This window comes from Lampris incognitus, chromosome 13 (genome assembly GCF_029633865.1).
Source record: "Lampris incognitus isolate fLamInc1 chromosome 13, fLamInc1.hap2, whole genome shotgun sequence".
Classification (NCBI taxonomy): domain Eukaryota; kingdom Metazoa; phylum Chordata; class Actinopteri; order Lampriformes; family Lampridae; genus Lampris; species Lampris incognitus.
Window position 1 is genome coordinate 32,370,149 of NC_079223.1, and position 20,864 is coordinate 32,391,012.

The 20,864-nt window shown below is 42.3% G+C and overlaps 1 protein-coding gene across 2 annotated transcripts; it reads right to left on the reverse strand.

Annotated features, from left to right (window-relative positions):
- Positions 1 to 32: 32 nt before the first annotated feature.
- Positions 33 to 20,863, reverse strand: supt3h (SPT3 homolog, SAGA and STAGA complex component). Of its 2 annotated transcripts, none has more exons than XM_056292061.1 (12): positions 20,817 to 20,863; positions 19,437 to 19,540; positions 15,981 to 16,065; positions 13,403 to 13,489; positions 9,928 to 10,024; positions 8,886 to 9,028; positions 7,586 to 7,661; positions 7,059 to 7,171; positions 6,141 to 6,245; positions 5,852 to 5,980; positions 5,274 to 5,363; positions 33 to 1,023 (listed from the first exon to the last, which is right to left on the reverse strand). In XM_056292061.1, exons 2-12 carry the CDS (start codon positions 19,526 to 19,528, stop codon positions 982 to 984), a joined length of 1,059 nt encoding a protein of 352 aa, XP_056148036.1. In that variant the 5' UTR covers positions 19,529 to 19,540; positions 20,817 to 20,863; the 3' UTR covers positions 33 to 981. The 2 variants fall into 2 exon arrangements, with proteins under 2 accessions (XP_056148036.1, XP_056148037.1); XM_056292062.1 differs by having other exon boundaries at positions 20,784 to 20,858.
- Position 20,864: the final 1 nt, after the last annotated feature.

Consider the following 20,864-nt stretch of genomic DNA (forward strand, 5'->3'; position numbering starts at 1 on the left):
CGTTCTGTTTCGCTTTGCTAAATAAGGAAAAAAATAGATCTACATAGCTGGAAGTACACATGGATACAGTGACTCATTCTGGATTAGGATCAGTTGAATAATTGAAATGTTACTTAGAACAGACAGACTCATTACAATGATCATCAGCAAAATGTCTAAATACGAGTTTTTATTGACAAATGTCATTGAACATATTTTGGCCATCTCCACAAATAAAGCTCTTATTGCCACACGTTCTAGAAAAGTAAACAAAACATTAAGAGTTCTTACTCAGAATTGTGTCCTGTTGTCTCAACACCAAGTCAGGTACAAAAAAAAAACAAGACTGGTATTATGCCAGGTTCATTACAGAAAAACATGTTATTAGTATTTCAATTGGAAATGCAAAGGTGTAAATTAGAAATTAGAGCAAAAAGTTTCTGTCCAATAAATCAGTGTGTAGATAACTGTTGATAAACATTGATATTTGTTGTATCTCTAATTGTTAAATGAACTCAGCTCATTAATGACATTTCTGAAACATTCATGTGTTGAAAAGATTACACTAACAAGACTTGGCAGATTGTATTTTTCTAATTAAGATTTCAAGCTTTAGTTTGTCATTTCCATTATGTACCTGCGCACATAAATAAAAAAGTGTCATTTCTCCCACCCCACAGCAGTGCAACAGAAAAGATAAAAATACACATCCAAAAATTCGCTTGATACCACTAAAAACATAAAAACAGAGAGAACAAAACAAAAAAGCACAAACAATTAACACAGTCCATTCAGTAATCACATCTAGTATAAAAAAGGTGAATGACTGTGTGTGAACTGAAGAATTCTTGTGTTTGGATTTATGACAGCCTGTTTGTGTCTTGAGTCATCTGTAAAAGCTTGTAGGGGAGAGTATGCAGTGTGTGGGTAAGTCTTAGTATGCATATTTAAGTGTGTGAAGGCGAGAGCATCAGTCTGTGTTTTATGTGAGGCGCCAAATCCTCAGCAGGCAAGGAAGGCCATCCCACTCCTACGATAGGCAGTCTATAAGAGGGAATGAAAGAGATGGATTTTCATGCTGTCCATTGTATCAGCACATCCTATGCACTAAAATAGTGGGTCATTTATCGGTACACAAGGTATGACAATTATTTAAAGATGAAGTCAAATTCAGACAAAAAAAAAATCCTGTGAATGGTTACTGTAGAGGACATCAGGTGACACCATCATACAGTTACTGGCCACCTATCTCATGGGCAGAACCAAAGACTGATCCACCTATAATATCAATGCTGGAAGTGTTGAGTATGTTGGCACGGGAACTTCTTTTCACCCCTCACACGCAACACTCAAATAGCTGGTTTAGGTAACTAAGTGAAGGATGTTGCCCCTAGAGACGGCCATTAGATTCATGGTGGTGTAGCCTGTTGTCTTCTACTGTATTGAGACTGGTTAGCACAATTGGTCGGGGTATGGATATTCTTGCTTGCTGTCTGAATTGGTCTTCTGTGTGACCACTCATCCTCTGGTGCAGCACAAGCATTGCTACATCATAACATATATGTATTGAAAAGACCAATGTTTCATTAAAAATACATTGTAAAAGATGGGGATTCCAATGCTCCCGCCCCACCAATTTTAAGCAGACTCAACTGCTACTGCTGCCATCTAGGGCTTGTATGACAAAGATCTCCCCAACCCAGGTAACTTTATGTCCATCCACATCAAAGTAAGCACATATAAAAACTTTTTTATTTAATGTGTTTACGTACACTCATGAGCCAAAACATTATGACCATGTGCCAAATATGCTGTTGGTCTTGGGTGTGCTGCCAAACCAGCGCTGACCCACCAAGGCATGGACTCTACAAGACCCCTGAAGGTGTCCTGTGATATCTGACAACAATATATTAATAGCAGATCCTTCAAGTCCTGTAACTTCCAAGGTGGAAACACAATGGCTCGGACTTGTCGGTCCAGCACATCCCACAGATGCTTAATCGGATTGAAATCTGGAAAATTTGGAAGCCAAAGCAACACCTTGAACTTCATCATGTTCCTCAAACCATTCCCGAACAATGTGTGCAGTGTGGCAGGGCGTATTATCCTGCTGAAAGAGGCATCTGCCATTGGAATACCATTACCATGAAGGGGTGTACCTGATCTGCGACAATTTTTAGGTAGGTGGAAAACTGACATCCGCATGAATGCCAGGACCCAGGCTTTCCCAACAGAACACTGGACAGAGCATCACACTCCACCGGCAAATTATCTTCCCACAGTACATCCTGGTGGCATCACTTCCCCAGGTAAATGGCGCACACGTACACCACTGTTCCAAGGTCAGGTTCTGACACCTGTGTGCCCATTGTAGGCGCTTTTGACAGTGGACAGGGGTCATCATGGGCGCTCTGATCAGTCTGCCGCTACACAGCCCCATATGGGTCCCCTTTGGGACCTGTGCACCAGCTGAACACGGGCACCCACACTTAAGCACTCCCCTCCCAAGCCACAACATTCCTGGGGAAATGCGCCGGCAAAGCTCCACCTGCCCCTGGTACCCCAAACTCTGTCCACTTTGTTTTTGTTTTGTTTTTCTCCCCGCCCCTGGTAACCCGATGGAAAAGCAGACTGGGTCACTTTTTTACCGGGGGGGTGGGGGTACCTCATTTTCTCCATACAGGATCAATGGGGCCAAAAGTGCTTATCCAGAGGTTTCAGCATCTGGACAAAGTTTGATCCTGGCATTCGCTTTGTGAGACAGTCAATCACAGATTGATAAAATTGACTCCGGTTAATCTTACTCCTGCCCTCAGGAGTTCAACATCTTTAAACAGGCCCAAGGACGTGTGCTGTTCGGCCTTCAGTGTGGATTTACCTCCACTCGCTTTCACAGCTGTCAGTATATCAATAGTCTGCTGAATGTGGCGACTGGCATCCCCTAGAGACATGTCTCTTTGCTGAAGTTTCAGTGAGAGACCCTGCAGCTCACGGAGTATGTCTTTCATGCAAGCCAGATCCAGTAAAAACCCAGAGTTTGTGAGGTGCTTGTGTAGCCCCAGGAATTTCTTCCTCTCAGTGTCACTGCGAGACATGTCATCGCTTGCTATTTTGAAGTAGCCGGGTAGTTGTTCCAGACTGCTTTTACAGTATTAAAAACTACTCGCCACCCACCTGATGTTGAATATCTGTCCAATTCTCCAAATTTACATATTTAGATCTGCAGCTGCTTCTTCAAGCAATCTTGCGTTCTGAAGCCCCATCTGTGGCGATGCTGATGAAGTGTTTCCCGTGTAGTGAAAGCTCTGTCTCAAGCTGTTGTAAATTGATTCTGCATCTGTGCCCTGTGTCAGCTCTACAATGTCTAAAAATACACTGTCCACATCTCCTTTCCCCCTCCCATCACATCTCACATACATGTATATAATGAGATAAGCATGCCTGTGTACTGTGATTTCATCAATGGTGATGCTGATTTTTGAATTGATCTCTTTAATATTTGAAACAAACTTCTTCCGCATTTGCTGTGCAATATGGCTGACAATTTCAGCACACAAGTTCTCTGACTTGTGTACAGTGCCTACGTCTGCGCCATTGAGCTCCTGAAGCTTCATCAAAGGAGTGAGCTTTTTATAAGCCAGGCTTTCCTTGGCCATCATATAGATGGATCTGAATGAAGTTGCTGTTTCTTCCATTAACTTGGAATTGATCTCGAGTACCTTGTTTGGCAGAATCTCCTTTTGCTTGGTTGCTGCGACTTCAGTGGCCCTTTTGTGCTATGCTATCACGATGTTTGTAGATTTTTTTGTGCAACTGGTTCTGTGCATGGCTGCTTACATCCCCGTTAATCCACTCTTCCAATAAGTGTGTGTCAATTACCTTTTCAGAAAGCAGAAGGGTTTTTGTGTCTCTGCATACTGTGCATCCCAAGATTCCACACTTAACGAATAGCCATGTGTTATGAGTCTTCCATTCCCTCCACTGCTGGCTGGTCCAGTTAGGCAAGAGAGAGGGGCAGGTGGAGTTAGCATCATCATCGGCCTCTTCCTCTTTCAATCTGTTACCCCCATCTCCAGCTTCTTCTGTTGGCTTGTCCTGCATTGTCACACCGGGTGTTGTCGGGTTTGTGCTGACAGCAATCCCAGCAAGTGTAGAATCAGCATCGGTTGTAGAAGATGCCTCTTGCTCTGGTTGCTCTTCAATTGGCTTAGATTTTTTAGTAAATCCAAAACTTGCGACTAAGTTCCCTTGTTTTCTTTTTGACATAGCTATCTGTATGCTGACTACAAAATAGAAGTGAACAATGGCAATTCTGCATGCAGACTGAGTGGGACTAAGAGAGTTTGTTTTTTGTTTTTGCTTTTTCAGAAAGTTCGTTTTTTTTTATTGCGGCGCCACACTTTGATGGTAATGGGAAGAACTGTATGCATGCCGGTATCTTTATTAAAAGTGAATTAGTGATCCTCATGTATGAATCATGCATCAATAATGCTTAATTTTACACATGATCCATGATGATGAAGACACAGAAAAATAGAAATGCATAGCATATTGTCAATATTTTATAGACCACCCCCCCCACCCCCCCAAATTTTTTTTCACAAATCAGGTTTTCAGGGGAGCTCATATCTTATTAAGGGGAGCCAAGCTCCCCCTGGCTCCCCGTAGTTTGCATACTGGGTGCAGGGTGCAATGCACTGTGTGTTGTGACACACTCTTCTTGTAACCATCATTAAAACTTTCTGTGACTTGTGCCACAGTAGACCTTCTGTCAGTTCGGGCAAGACAGGATAGTCTTCGTTGCCCTTGTGCATCAATGTGCCTTGGGCGCCCAAACCCTGTTGCCGGTTTGTGCCTCCTCGGACCACTGTCGGTAGGTACTCACCACTGCTGAACGCGAGCATCCCACAAGCCTTGCCGTTTCAGAGATGCTCTGACCCAGTTGTCTGGCCTTATCAATGTCACTCAGGTCTTTGCTCCTGCCCATTTCTCCGGCATCCAACAGATTGACTACAACAACTAAGTGTTCGCTTACCATCTAATCTAACCAGACCTTGGCATGTGCCCTTGTTTGGAGATGATCAACATTATTTGGTTCGCCTGTGAGTGGTCATAATCGTTTGGCTCATCAGTGTATAAATGTGTCATGTATCGCTGTGTAAATATAATATGTTGATGTGTATTTGGCCAGGCTAGCAAACCCCTTGTTTTTATATTTTGAAAGTAGCTGAGCTGGATGATTGCAAGAGTGTGTGTGTGTGTGTGCGTGTGTGTGTGTGTTTGTGTTTACGTACCGTGTGTCTGTAGTTGTATCTTCTAATGGCCTCTCTGATGTGACAGGGCTGGATGGCTCCACTAAGAGGCTCCCCTGTAGCAGGGTAACTCTGAAACACACACCGTCACACAAAGAACTTTAAGTTCCCCCATAGCATACATTTCCAATGTGGACCAAAGGGCATTCTGTCTCACAATGACAATCAGCTTAAATTTATTCCATTTTCTACCTTACATAATTGTAACATACAGGATAATGTACAGAGCCAACCTTTTTCAACTAGGAGTTTTACTCATCTAAAACCATCAGTACATGCTGTATAGTCTAATCAGATAATTTGTTCTGTTTTAAGCAACTCATCTAGTATATGGTTTAGTTGTCACTGTATAGTATGAATTTTTAAGGTTTAGGCAACATAACAGCCACCCACAGAAATTTCTCTAAATTACTTTGGGGGCAATTTTACTCTCTTAGTTTGGGTTGTTGTTGACTGTTTAAAAAAAATTTTTTTTATATTAAATTCCATTACAAATATATCATATTGTGTTACGCACATGAAAAGCAGCTAATGATAAGTTTACAGTCGCGCTTAATTACCTTTTTCCGTTTTCTCTGTCTGGCTCGTCCGTCTAAACTGCCATTGCCTTGGAGGAGGGGCTTTGAAGAGTGGGAGGAGCTCGGTGTGGAGGGGGGAGTGGCCTCAGGGGAGTCTGGGTCCTTCTTCACCTGACAGGGAAACATTCTAGTGAGAAAAACATCCATGTACACATGAAATCTGAATAACACAGGCCTTGAATCATCCATAAACAGAGTCAATGACTGAGTCATGAAAAAAAAATCACATAGACCTGAATTCCTTGTGTGTATGTGTGTTTTGTGTGTCTACCTCAGTGTGTGTGCTGTAATGGATGTAACTGGCAGAGACCACATGACTGATAGGATCGCTGTTTGATGTCATTTCCTGTTTCACCAAGAGAGACAAATCCACAATCTGGAGACGGGGGGGGGGGGGGGGGGGGGCAGACAGGGAGGGAGGGAGCAAAAAAAAAAAAAAAATTACCCACCAATATGATTATACACAGCAACCATTGTTAAAATTGTTCATTGACTGGGTCCAGTGCAGATGTAATCAGTGTTCTATCAATGATGAATACCCCCCTTTTTTTCTCCCCAATTGTATCCGGCCAATTACCCTACTCTTCTGAGCTGTCCTGGTTGCTGCCCCACCCCCTCTGATGATCCGGGGAGGACTGCAGACTACCACGTGCTTCCTCCGATACATGTGGAGTCATCAGCCACTTCTTTTCACCTGACAGTGAGTAATTTCGCCAGGGGGACATAGTGCGTGGGAGGATCACGCTATTCCCCCCCCCCACCCAACCCAACCCAACCCAACCCAACCCAACCCAAACAGGCACCCCGACTGACTAGAGGAGGCGATAGTGCAGTGACCAGGACACACACTCACATCTGGCTTCCCATCCGCAGACACGCCCAATTGTGTCTGTAGAGAAGCCCGACCAAGCTGGAGGTAACACAGGGATTTGAACTGGCGAGCCCCGTGTTGGTAGGCAACGGAATAGACCACTACGCTATGCGGACACCCTGTATGAATAACCTTTTTGATGGAATTCCCTGCCTCACAAACTAGCCACGGCTTTAGTTCAGCTTCAAATGATTAAGCCTGGCCCAAGCAGCGGCAGGAAAATAACAAATCACAAAATCATCACAAACCAATCAACAATGAAAACGCTAATGCCATCACCAAGATTTGAGCCCACAGCGTCATAAATGGAAATGTTACCTGGGCTACAGTCTCATAGGCGAGGTATGACAAGGTCTCCATGGCAATGCTGTTCGGTTTTAGCTCCAAACTGCTGCAGTCCAGCCAGTCACGGAATTTAGATGCTTTTTTAGCTTTGTAAACGGAAAGTCAGACAGACGGACGCATGCACAAATAGACACAGACAGACAGACGGACGCAGGCATAAAGGCGGACAAGTTATAAAACAATGAAGTACGCAGTATGTGTGCTGCATGTAAGTTTATTCTCAGTGCAAGCATCAGACAGGTATTGGCAGCACGGGCCCTCGGATCCTCCGTGTTTTTTGTGTGGAGGGTGTCAAGTGATTCCCAGATCAAATGAAGAATAACTTCACCAACACTTTAGTAATCAAGAAGCACAATGACAGGTTGTGTTTGTTAAATAATGTACAGCTTTCTAGGCCATGTACAGTAACCCCTGGTTCTATATCCCCCCCCCCCCCATTATATTCCTTATTCACCATTCAAGAGGCGACGTGCAGCATTAGGCTTTTCAAGCAATCTCACCAAAGCTCAGTTGTCGACTCTCGCAGAATTCTGAATACTGAGCCTGGTCCATAGTCTTAGACAGACGCTCTAAACGCTGAGGGACAGAAAGGAGGAAGGAGGGCAATCAGAAAAGAAGGAAGTATAGACAGATCAAGATTAGTATAAAAACTTTTAAAAACAAATGAGAAAATATACTCTTGTAGTTATTGTCAAAATAACCCATAAAATAATGTTTTTTCTTTTTTTCTTTTTTTTTTGGAATCCACCCCCACCCCCCCTGTTTCTCCCCAATTGTATCCAGCCAATTACCCTGCTCTTCCAAGCTGTCCCAGTCGCTGCTCCACCCCCTCTGCTGATTTGGGGAGGGCTGCAGACTACCCCATGCCTCCTGCGACACATGTGGAGTCGCCAGCCACTTCTTTTCACCCAACAGTGAGGAGTTTCACCAGGGGGACGTAGCACGTGGGAGGATCACGCTATTCCCCCCAGTTCCCCCTCCCCCCCAAACAGGAGCCCCAACCGACCAGAGGGGTTCGCTAGTGCAGCGACCAGGACACACACCCACATCTGGCTTCCCACCTACAGACACGGCCAATTGTGTCTGTAGGGAAACCTAACCAGCCGGAGGCAACACAGGGATTGGAACCGTTGATCCCTGTGTTGGTAGGCAACGGAATAGACCTCTACGCTACCCGGATGCCCCCCACCTTTGTATCTTGATTCCATACAGTGGGTAGTCCAGTCACCTTTTCAGGTTTTTACATATTTTGAAAGGGTGTCAGTATTTGATTCTATGTCTTGTATCTTTCCTTACATCGTTTTTTTGAGGTGTAACATTCACGGACATGTGCGTTCAAGTGGCATTCAAAATTCAAGGCACATGTGTGAGAACAAATTTGGGTGGCTGAGAACGTTTCATGAATCCCAAGTTCATTTCTCCGTGTAGCATGAACAAATGTAGCATATAGTATGTAAGACAAAGTTTGGAGAATGCTCTGCATGAGGCCCAATATTTTGGGAGGAACAGAGAGACGTATCCGTCTGTGTTGTGTTCCATTAGTTACACCTAGTGAACTAGAAGCAACAATGCATCTTAAAATACCTACTGAGGTGCTTTAACAGAGTACAGTACATTTGCAAAGTATCTTGAGTACACTTATACCTGGATTTTCATGTGCATAAGTGCAATTTGAATTGCCGGTTTTAACGCCACGTGTAAATGGGATCAGACTTTCAAACACATGGCTACTTGACCATCTCTGGATTCGTGCATTGGACTGATACTGTGTGGTCAAGAATTACTTGTTTAAAACTTTACCTCTAGCCGTTCCTGTTTGATAGGGTCCGTTTCCTGTCTGTCAGCCAATGACAGGAGCTCTCCTGTCTGATCCATCCACATCAGGAAGTCCTGAGCCAATCGCTGCCTTCTCTGGCTACTCCCAGCTGCACCACCCCACCTGTCTGCAGCAAACAAATGACATTTGCTGGTGGTGCTGGTAGAGCTTATCAATTGGAAAATGATCCACCATGCATGTTTTAGGTATATTAACTTTTGCTCTTGCGGTGTTTGACGTGTTTATGGGAAGAGTTTTTAGAACTCTTTATCCTGTAATTCAAAATATAATAAAAGTAACTTTTACTCCAGTGCTGTTAAACATTGCCAAAGTGGGAAAAAAAAACTTCCAACTGTCTTCAATAGAGGGCACCATATTGCATTTGAAAAATGAATTAGCATTGGTCAGAAGTCACAAACTCTAAACATTCATTTCAAATTGCTTTCTCTTACTTTATCTGGTTCTCTATCACAGTGTTCATCAAGGAAAATACCAAAGTTACTACACTTCATACCTATGGATTTGGTATAAATTATTATTGGCACCATATTGCATTTGAAAAATGAATCAGCATTGGTCAGAAGTCACAAACTCTAAACATTCATTTCAAATTGCTTTCTCTTACTTTATCTGGTTCTCTATCACAGTGTTCATCAAGGAAAATACCAAAGTTACTACACTTCATACCTATGGATTTGGTATAAATTATTATTGGCACCATATTGAATTTGAAAAATGAATTAGCATTGGTCAGAAGTCACAAACTCTAAACATTCATTTCAAATTGCTCTCTCTTACTTTATCTGGTTCTCTATCACAGTGTTCATCAAGGAAAATACCAAAGTTACTACACTTCATACCTATGGATTTGGTATAAATTATTATTATTAATACTTCCATCACAATTTGGCAAAAATTAACATGCTCTCAGGTTCCAAACACCTGTGTGTGTGTGTGTGTGTGTGTGTGTGTGTGTGTGTGTGTGTGTGTGTGTGTGTGTGTGTGTGTGTGTGTGTGTGTGTATACCCATGTCTTGTTGGGAGTCATCATCCTCGATGGTTTTAAGGAGTTTTGATTTATAATCTCTGAACTGGAGGTATTTTAACAACCTAGACATCTTCCCCTGGTTGAGAGACACGGAGACAGAAAGTCAGATGGATGAGAAACAGGGGACTTGAGACTGTAATAGAAAGACAGGAGAAGAACTTCAAAACACAGCTGCTGCTCATTTCAAAGCGAGAAAACTACAGGGTTGGTAATATTTGCAGGTTAGAGATTTAATTTATGATGGTATAATCATCACTGAGAAAGAGTTCCTTTAAGCTGCGAACAAACCAGATGATTTAAAGGTCGACGATAACCCCGATCTGGCCGTGATGACTGATGTTCAAGATGGTAGAGAGTCTGCACCGGACTGTGCAAAATAGGGCAGGCCACCACAGACGGTCAGCATGGGTTTTCTTGTAGTGTATGAGGTTTCAGAATTCACATTGCCCACCTCCTGATCAAACCTTTGACCAATCACCATTATATCAAATATTTTTGATTTTTAGGATGCAAATATTGACCTGTCTTAACACGCTCGTGTGTGCGTCTCTAAGATTAGAAAGACCAGAAATCTGCCAATTTCAGTCAAGTGTGTGATGGCCTGTCTTTTCAGTCTGCTATGATTATGGAAGTCTGTTCAGGGCTTTAAAGGTGCTTAGTGTAGGGTTTTTTTTTTTTTTTTTTTGCTTATCTATAAAATGACTTTTTTTCCCCCTTTTTCTACCCAATTATTCCCGGCCAATTACCCCACTCTCCCGAGCCGTCCCAGTTGCTGCTCCAACCCTCTGCTGATCTGGGGAGGGCTGCAGACTACCACATGCCTCCTCCGATACATGTGGAGTCACCAGCCACTTCTTTTCACCTGACAGTGAGGAGTTTTGCCAGGGGGACGTAGCATGTGGGAGGATCACGCTATTCCCCCCAGTTCCCCCTCCCCTCGAACAGGTTCCCCAGTCGACCAGAGGAGGCGATAGTGCAGCGACCAGGACACATACCCACATCCAGCTTCCCACCCGCAGACATGGCCAACTGTGTCTGTAGAGACGCCCGACCAAGCCAGAGGCAACACAGGGATTGAACAGGGATACCTGTGTTATGTCACCATGGCTTACATGGTACTGATAGAAGCAAAAGTAATGACTCATGTCCTCCCACATTTCTGCATTCAAAAAGCACAGGATGCTTTTTGTTGTTGCGCGACATCCTGCATCACAAAAGATTTGGCTCAGATGGGGCATCCAGGTGGCGTGGCGGTCTATTCCGTTGCCTACCAACACGGGGCTCGGCGGTTCGAATCCCCATGTTACCTCCGGCTTGGTCGGGCATCTCTACAGACACAATTGGTGTGGGTGGGAAGCCAGGTGTGGGTATGTGTCCTGGTCGCTACACTGGCGCCTCCTCTGGTCGGTCAGGGTGCCTGTTCGGGGGGTGGGGGAACTTTGGGGGAACTGTGGGGGGGGGGGCAGTGTGGTCCTCCCACACACTACGTCCCTCTGGGGAAACTCCTCACTGTCAGGTGAAAAGAAGTAGCTGGTGACTCCACATATATCGGAGGTGGCATGTGGTAGTCTTCAGCCCTACCCAAGTCAATTACCCGAGTGGTTAACAGGTCATATTCAACCCTTTTGTTGTTTAGAAAGTCAAAAGTCATCTCATTTTGTGTTTGAAAATGTTCCCTTTCAAGTTTCCTAATCTCTGATTCAAGTATTTTGTTTTTCAACAGATACTGCTTTTTTTTCCATGATGCATAACTTATAGTCTCACCTCTCAAATAAGCCTTTAAGGATTCCCATACAATGGCTGGTGAGGTAGTCCCTTTATTAATGCTAAGAAAACTGTCAATGTTATTTCTGATAAGTTTAACAATCTATGTCATTGAGCAGGTTTATGGGGAATCGCCATAGTCTATTACTACTAGCAATGTTCTTCTGAGCTATCATGAGCATGAGAGGAGCATGGTCTGAATGAGTCATAGATAGATATTCACATGAGGATATAAGATGGATTTTTCCAGTATGAGCAAGAAATATTTCAATTCTGGAATAACTTTTATGAGCACGTGAGTAGAAGAGTACTCACGTAGTAATTTATGACTTTTCCTCCAGACAGCTACAAGTTTGAAGTCTACCCTTTCTTTTTTGAGCACCTTAGCTGCTTGGGTTAGAATTTTGGGGTTAGAAGATGACTGATCTTTGGATGGATCCAAAACTAGATTCATATCTCCACCTATAATAAGCTTATTAGAAGGACATGTTAGTGTGAAAAACAAACTTTGGAAGAATTGAGGGCAATCATAATTTGGGCCACAAATATCCATCCATCCATCATCTTAACCACTTATCCTGCTCTCAGGGTCACGGGGATGCTGGAGCCTATTCCAGCAGTCATTGGGTGGCAGGTGGCGAGACACCATGGACAGGCCGCCAGGCCATCACAGGGACAACACACACACATACCCATTCATTCCTAGGGGCAATTTAGTACCACCAATTCACCTGACTTACATGTCTTTGGACTATGGGAGGAAACTGGACCACCCGGAGCAAACCCACGCAGACATGGGGAGAACATGCAAACTCCACACAAGACGACCTGGGACAACCTACCAAGGTTGGACTACCCCGAGGCTCGAACCCAGGACCTTCTTGGTGTGAGGCGACCGCGCTAACCACCGTGCCACCCACCATAAATATTAACTAGTGTAATAGGTTCACCTGCTATGGAGCCTTTAAGTATCAAATATCTGCCCTGTTTGTCTTTCTCAACATCCACATGTCAAGGGACATTTTTACCTATCAATGTGGCAACTCCCCTAGATTGGGATGTAAAGGATGAATAAATGATCTGCCCCTGCCATTCATGTGTCAATTTGGCATGTTCAGCATCCATTAACTGGGTCTCCTGTAGTCCTGGGTACAGAGAATCCAGGACCTTCTTGCTGTGAGGCGACCGCGCAAACCACTGCACAACCGTGCTGCCCTACACACACACTTACGCTATGTAAAACCAAATCATTATTATGATCATAAACACATTACCTCAGACTCATCTGATGCCTCTTAATTAGCCTTAATATGAATTCAGATTTTGATTTTTTTTGATGTAGAAAAAATGTGTTTCTCTGTGGAAGAAAAAGGTTTATAGTGTGAGAGTGAAAACCTCAACAGGACTTCAAGGAGATCGACCATTATCAGCTACTCTGTGAATCTAATCACCTCACACCAATCCATTTCGATTATAGAATAAATCAATAATGCTTAATCAATTTGAATTTGTTTGCCTTTTGACATTTTTCACATTGATCGAGAGGTCAGGATTCTGGCAGAATTACAGAGAGCATCTCAAACAAGGAACTTTTTCCTCAAGATGGCCTGAAACGTGTGTGTGTGTGTGTGTGTGTGTGTGTGTGTGTGTGTGTGTGCGCGTGTGCGTGCATAACACAAATTTTAGGTACCTTGTCCCTCCTCATCAGGAAGAGGATGTCCTCTGTTGAAATTACTCTTGATCCCCGAAGAACCGCCCCCTCACAAGCCTGTTGCAGCTAACAAACCAATCACATCCTCGCAATTAGCATCATATCATATTAAACAGACTATATGGTGTAGAAAAGTTATATGTATCGCCTTAAACGTAGAGATATGGAGAAAGCACAGATCCTGGACCAGAATTATACCAACAAAAAAAAAACACCATTTCTTTGGTACTACCCTTTAAAGTTAATATCAGCTTCAGTTAGCCCCATCTGCCCTAACCTTCAAAAAGTCCCATTTTGCCCTTGCTTGGGGATGTGGTAATCTTATTTTACTCTTCCTTAGGTAGCCCTTGCCTTGCGAGTTGCACCAATTTCATAAGGTAATCATGTTGGTCTTTTGTGAGATGGAGCCTGGCCTCCCGCTCACTAAGCGCAGTTTCAAATAGGCGGACCCATCCACAAAGCTTTGGAGACCAGTATTGTAGTTGAGACACACTGCAGATTGTAAACAAGAATGGCAGCAGTGGTGAACAGTTGAGGTATGTTTTATCAAGGGAGCCATATCATTGAATGTGTCACATAATGCAAACACAGTGAGAACTCAGCAAGTCTGTCACCTTTTGTCATTGAAATCACACCACACTGTAAGATTTAATTCTTCTTTGCCTGACTTTGCTGATATTGTTGTTAGTGATTACCAGAAGGTAAAGTTATAACTGAACTTCCACTTTTTAGACATTCCTCCATTTTGGAATTACTCTCAGTGAGGGTCAGACTGAATTTCCTAAAAGATCAGTGTAATTGACCCACAAGTTGGTTTGGCTTTTGAGCCCGGGGAGGCCTTACATGATCATGGGCTTGGAAAGCCCTTTTTAATCCAACCTGGGGTAGTGCATGGTGCCATTTTAGTATCCAGCAACAAGTCTTGCCAAGACCCATCATGTCCTGGACTAGAGTCGCACTACTTGAACCTAATTGTAAAACACACCTATTGTTTTCCCACTAATGTGATCCCCACAATGCGTGTTCATTTTTATATTATTTAAATAATCCAGTGATTCAAGTGATTTTATAATTAGACAGTACAAGCCCATTTCATGCTATGTGCAATCATCAAGTTTTATATATATATATAGTATATATATACACTACCGTTCAAAAGTTTGGGATCACCCAAACAATTTTGTGTTTTCCATGAAAAGTCACACTTATTCACCACCATATGTTGTGAAATGAATAGAAAATAGAGTCAAGACATTGACAAGGTTAGAAATAATGATTTGTATTTGAAATAAGATTTTTTTTACATCAAACTTTGCTTTCGTCAAAGAATCCTCCATTTGCAGCAATTACAGCATTGCAGACCTTTGGCATTCTAGCTGTTAATTTGTTGAGGTAATCTGGAGAAATTGCACCCCACGCTTCCAGAAGCAGCTCCCACAAGTTGGATTGGTTGGATGGGCACTTCTTTGAGCAGATTGAGTTTCTGGAGCATCACATTTGTGGGGTCAATTAAACGCTCAAAATGGCCAGAAAAAGAGAACTTTCATCTGAAACTCGACAGTCTATTCTTGTTCTTAGAAATGAAGGCTATTCCATGCGAGAAATTGCTAAGAAATTGAAGATTTCCTACACCGGTGTGTACTACTCCCTTCAGAGGACAGCACAAACAGGCTCTAACAGGTACTATTTAATGAAGATGCCAGTTGGGGACCTGTGAGGCGTCTGTTTCTCAAACTAGAGACTCTAATGTACTTATCTTCTTGCTCAGTTGTGCAACGCGGCCTCCCACTTCTTTTTCTACTCTGGTTAGAGCCTGTTTGTGCTGTCCTCTGAAGGGAGTAGTACACACCGGTGTAGGAAATCTTCAATTTCTTAGCAATTTCTCGCATGGAATAGCCTTCATTTCTAAGAACAAGAATAGACTGTCGAGTTTCAGATGAAAGTTCTCTTTTTCTGGCCATTTTGAGCGTTTAATTGACCCCACAAATGTGATGCTCCAGAAACTCAATCTGCTCAAAGAAGTGCCCATCCAACCAATCCAACTTGTGGGAGCTGCTTCTGGAAGCGTGGGGTGCAATTTCTCCAGATTACCTCAACAAATTAACAGCTAGAATGCCAAAGGTCTGCAATGCTGTAATTGCTGCAAATGGAGGATTCTTTGACGAAAGCAAAGTTTGATGTAAAAAAAATCTTATTTCAAATACAAATCATTATTTCTAACCTTGTCAATGTCTTGACTCTATTTTCTATTCATTTCACAACATATGGTGGTGAATAAGTGTGACTTTTCATGGAAAACACGAAATTGTTTGGGTGATCCCAAACTTTTGAACGGTAGTGTATATAATATACGTTATGTTCTCTGCCATTTAGCTCTATTGACAGCTGATGATTGCACATAGCATGAAACAGGCTTGTACTGTCTAATTATAAAATTACTTGACTCAGTGGATTATTTGGCTCCTTATTTGTTGAGCACAAACCCTACTGTTGAGGGTTTCATTTAATGAAGTTGTGTGTGTGTGTGTGTGCGTGCATGCATGCGTGTGTGTGTTACCATCGTTATGAGCTGTGTGTGCACGATGTCCTCCACCAGAGCAGCCGTCTCATGCAAAGGCCTGCAAGCGTCTCCCAGAGCAAACCTAATGCATGCAATTAATCATTAGAGATGAATTTAGCATTTTCAATATAAAGGGAGTCACAGCTAAAGCCTCAGAGAGGTGTACTGAAATACAGAATCCAGTCAGAGACCCTGCTGACAGGATACCAGTCTGATGATGTGTACTGGTTGCCAACTTGTAGAAGTTGTTCTATTCTTCCATTTTAAAACAGATAGTTAGGCCTATGGTATGAAAATGCTGCCTTCACTATTTTCTTCAGAAATGAAATTTTGACTGGGCGGTAACTTCTAACTCCAAGATACAAAGGAGAGTTCTTTTAAAAAGCAATTCTTTAATAATTATAAATAATAAACTTTATTCATATCGCACCTTTCTAAACAACATTACAAGGTGCCTTACACAACAGGATAAAATAATGCACATTGTTAAGATAAAACAGTAAAATACAATAAAAATATAGGACATAATGTCAGATCCACTCCATAGAACAAGGTAAAACACGGTCAAGATAAAATCACAAGCACATAATTAAAATGTAGAGAATTAGATTATGATAAAAACAATTAAAATAAGGTAATGAAAGAAAATATATAAAGAATTAAAAATGTAAAATGATAAAATAATAATAAGCATTAAAATACATGGAGAAATGCATAACACTGTGCTGTTGTTCAGCTGCCTGTGGCGTTCACTGTGGCATTCACTGCATAATAAAGTGAGTACTAAATGCAAATGCATAATTTTCAAGCATATGTATATGAAACACAGATTTTGGATGTCTTTGTCTGTCTGTCTGTCTCATTCATCTCTCCATCAGATACACATACACACAGGTACACACACCATGTACATCTCACTCTCATTCATCTTTCTCTCATACAACCACACACATATTCAGCACACAATTTGCATACCGGTAGACCACTTCCATGGGGCCGGACTAACCTAAACCCACATGCTGATTCTCTCCTTTTCTTTCTATCTTTTCTTCTGCCATCCACCAGCACATGCGTGCACACAGACACATCATCACAGAAGTCTTTCCAGGCCTCTCTCCACTCCCACCCATCTTTCCTCTGCTTTGTGATTGGCTGGCTGAGAGGTGTCAGTCACAGAGAGAGTGAAGTAGATTTGGACTGGGGTTGTGGGCAGGTGGACTTTAAGTTTGAGGGCAGATACTGATTAAAGGTTTAGACAGATGTAGGTTTTGGGGTCTAGTTTGGTTTCGACCTGTGTGACCACAAACACCACCTCTCTGCTCTACTTCAGAAACCGCATACAAACGCCACACGGTGAGTACCCTGAAACACACACACACACCTGTGGCATTTCCTCATTTAGACAGCCGCAAGAATTTCTAATCCACAACACATCATACAGGTCAAATGCAGGATATGTGATAAGAAAATAGATTCTATCACTCATCCAATTGGTGGATTTTCCTTTGTGATACATAAAATATGCAACACTTTATTCATAACCAATGTTTTTAGGATAGTGGGGTCCTACTGTTTTGACAGTATCTAAAAAGGGATTCACGTTTCTGAAATTATTTTTTGCAATTCAAACTGATTTTTGCAAACTACTGTTTCAACTAATTTAATGAAATTTTTAGGACTTTAAGATGCCAAACTAGTTTATATCTTTGGTAAAAGTCACTTAATTATCTTTTAGTTGGCAACAAAATGTAGCAGTCGGCCTTAAGATAATCTGAGTCCATGTGTGCTATATAAGTTTATCATAACTCACTGACAGCCATGTACAACACAGGTTCATGCTTTTTGAATTGGCAACGAGAAGTGTATTTTTTATATAACTTAATTTCAACAATATAGCTATGTTCAAAAGTAAAGTGTGAGCCCTAAAACTGTTCTGTCCAAAGTCCTTTATTTTTTCATCTGTTTGACTCAAATCAGCTGGTGACTGCTTTCTAATCTGAAATGTGGGCTTTATAGCTGCTGTAGGTAACTTTGTAGAGGTGATCAATTTTGACCCAACACCCCACAAAAAAATCCACCCCTTCGACACTTCTTCCCTCCATACCCGCCCCTCCAGTTTGCCTGTTTTTTTGTTGTTGTTTTTTTGGAATTTTCCCCCTTTTTCTCCCCAGTTGTACTTGGCCAATCACCCCACTCTTCTGAGCCGTCCCAGTTGCTGCTCCACCCTCTCTGACAATCTGGGGAGGGCTGCAGACTACCACATGCCTACTACGATACATGTGGAGTCACCAGCCGCTTCTTTTCACCTGACAGTGAGGAGTTTCGCCAGCGGGACATAGCATCACGCTATTCCCCCAGTTCCTCCTCCCTCCTGAACAGGCACCCTGACTGACCACAGGAGGCACTAGTGCAGTGACCAGGACATATACCCATATCCGGCTTCCCACCCACAGACATGGCCAATTGTGTTTGTAGGGACACCCGACCAAACCGGAGGTAACACGGGGATTCGAACCAGCAATCCCTGTGTTGGTAGACAACGAAATAGACCACTATGCTACCTGGATGCCCCTGAGTTTGCCTGTTTTAACAGGCAAAGTTCGTATTGCAGTTGATAATCTATACATGTAAAAATATTTTCTTCTCAGCGAATCTCGAGTTACACCAACATTGTTGTGAGGCACTATTTTACGTGAAGTACTTATAAATATCACTATATCCAAAGCACCAGCACAGCGTTTGATGACCTCTATCCATATGCTGTGGAGAATAAAAAGTATCACAGTTGTTAATCTATGCATTAAAAAAGAACAAAAAGCACTCTTTCCCACCAGCAGTGCCTGGCTGGGAAGGGGAGGGATGGGGGGGGGGGGCTGTCGACTGCCCTGCATGTCCACACAACATGACTGACAAAGTTAGAGACGCTCCTTAGCACTGATTGGTTGTTTTATTCGGAACGGATGGTTTTTTTTTGCTAATCAGAATAAAGCTCCTGGAGCAGCTAGAGAGACTGGATTATTTTCACAGTACATTTATTTACTTGTTGGGTATAATGGGAATTTCATCAATATTACAAAATGGTGTTAAAAGAAAGTTACCTGCAAAAGCTTTAATAGTTATTTTACCTTTTTTTAAAAAGTTGTTATCATCATTATGCGATGACTGTATACGATAACGTTTCACCATTAAGAATTTTGGATCTTTAGAGGCCCAAACCATAGACAACACTATTTCCATAGTGTTCACTATGACTCTGCTTTGTATTGATCCAACAGGTTTGCCATGGCTTCAAACAGTCTATTTGCTAGCACCAGCTCAATCCTTTATAGGGGTGAGTGTTTCTCTCCTCTTCTCTCTCTCTGAAGGGGAAGTGTGTGTGTGTGTGTGTGTGTGTGTCTGTGTGTGTGTGTGTCTGTGTGTGTGTGTGTGTGTGTTTGCATTTATGTATCTTACATCATTCCTTGTAGCTCTGGGATGAAGCTGGTCCTAGATGGGGGTCGGTCCTTAGAACTGGAGAGGGCTGAGCTAGCCATGGGGCTACTCATAACCTAGCTGACCTTAAGATACAAGACAAAAATCAATCAATCAAAAAAATACAGGTGTGCTGAAAGAGGAAAAACAAGGCTAACTGAATTAGTTTGAGAGTTTAGATAAAACCACATTAAAACTCGACAGAAACTAAGGTGAAAACTAAGGTGGTGTCTTAGGCAAGGTGGCAACTCTGAGAACTTCCTCAAAATTCAGTAAGAGAATGGAAAACACTATTTGTAGTGATGATACTAATAAGAGCTTGGATTTCATGCTTGCCAGCATACTTATTAACGAAATGACAGTAGGATCAGCTATAACACTTTTTGACTTTTTTCAAAATCTTTCAGCAAATTGAGAGATAGTACTACAACCATCCACAAAGATATAAAGCTTAAATATATACCTTTAAATGGCTAATCCAGCAGTCATTTGTTTGAGGTTTTCAAAAAAGGTCTTGCTAAATAACTAGTGGTGGGCCTTTAAAAGAATAAGACTGGAATTCTACTGAAGGCTTTGTAGGTACTTTTTTTTTTTAACTCCAAGCAAACTAGAAGAGTGTTTCCCATCCTAAAAAGCCTTTCAGACGCACTGCACTACCTATGTTTCATTCGCAAAGGGAAAAGGTGGTAAGGCCAAACGTCAGACAGTTGTCCAATCAAACTCACTATACACTTGAATTTTGAAAAAAATGACATCACGGAGTCGGTGTAATGTAATGCAAATTTCTTAAGAGTTGGCAAGGGTTATATTTCCTAGTCAAAAATAGTCAGAAAAAAAGACAACCCAGTGTTTGTTATGTATGCGAGTAGCAGGAAAACCAGGAAACTAAAACGCAGTTTGGTTGGCATCTGCTCTGAGATAATTAGACAAGAATAGAACAGAAGATATATTGACTGGATTCCTATAACAACATAACAAGAGTGGAGTAGAGCCAACATCGGCTACTGCTTAAACCACACACACACTAAACATGTGTGTATACACACACACACACACACACACACACACACACACACACACACACACACACACACACACACACACACACACACACACACACACGCACAGGTGGTTTGACCGCTAACATCCTCTCCGGCAGTAGAATCTGAATAATAATGCAGCCCTGTTCCCTCGTATTCAAACACTGCGGCGATTAAACACGATACAAAAACAAAGACGTAGAAAAAAGAGGGAGAGGGCTGCGGACAGAGAAACGGGGAGAACGAGTCGAGACTGGTGAGAGACAAAAATCGAAAAACAAATCCTCACCTCGCTGTAAAGTCTCGAATAACAAATCTTTACCTCTTTAAAGTCCCTTCAGGTTGAACCTGCCGGCTGTTTACGCGATCT

What these genes read in the sequence shown, in the direction of transcription:
- supt3h (XM_056292061.1), bottom strand. Translation starts at nt 19,528, where the DNA reads ATGAGTAGCCCCATGGCTAGCTCAGCCCTCTCCAGTTCTAAGGACCGA. An exon ending in GAGTCGACAACTGAGCTTTG is followed by an intron (nt 7,172 to 7,585) that starts GTGAGATTGCTT and finishes CCGTTTACAAAG; the next exon opens with CTAAAAAAGCATCTAAATTC. An exon ending in GATACAACTACAGACACACG is followed by an intron (nt 1,024 to 5,273) that starts GTACGTAAACAC and finishes TCCCTCTTATAG; the next exon opens with ACTGCCTATCGTAGGAGTGG.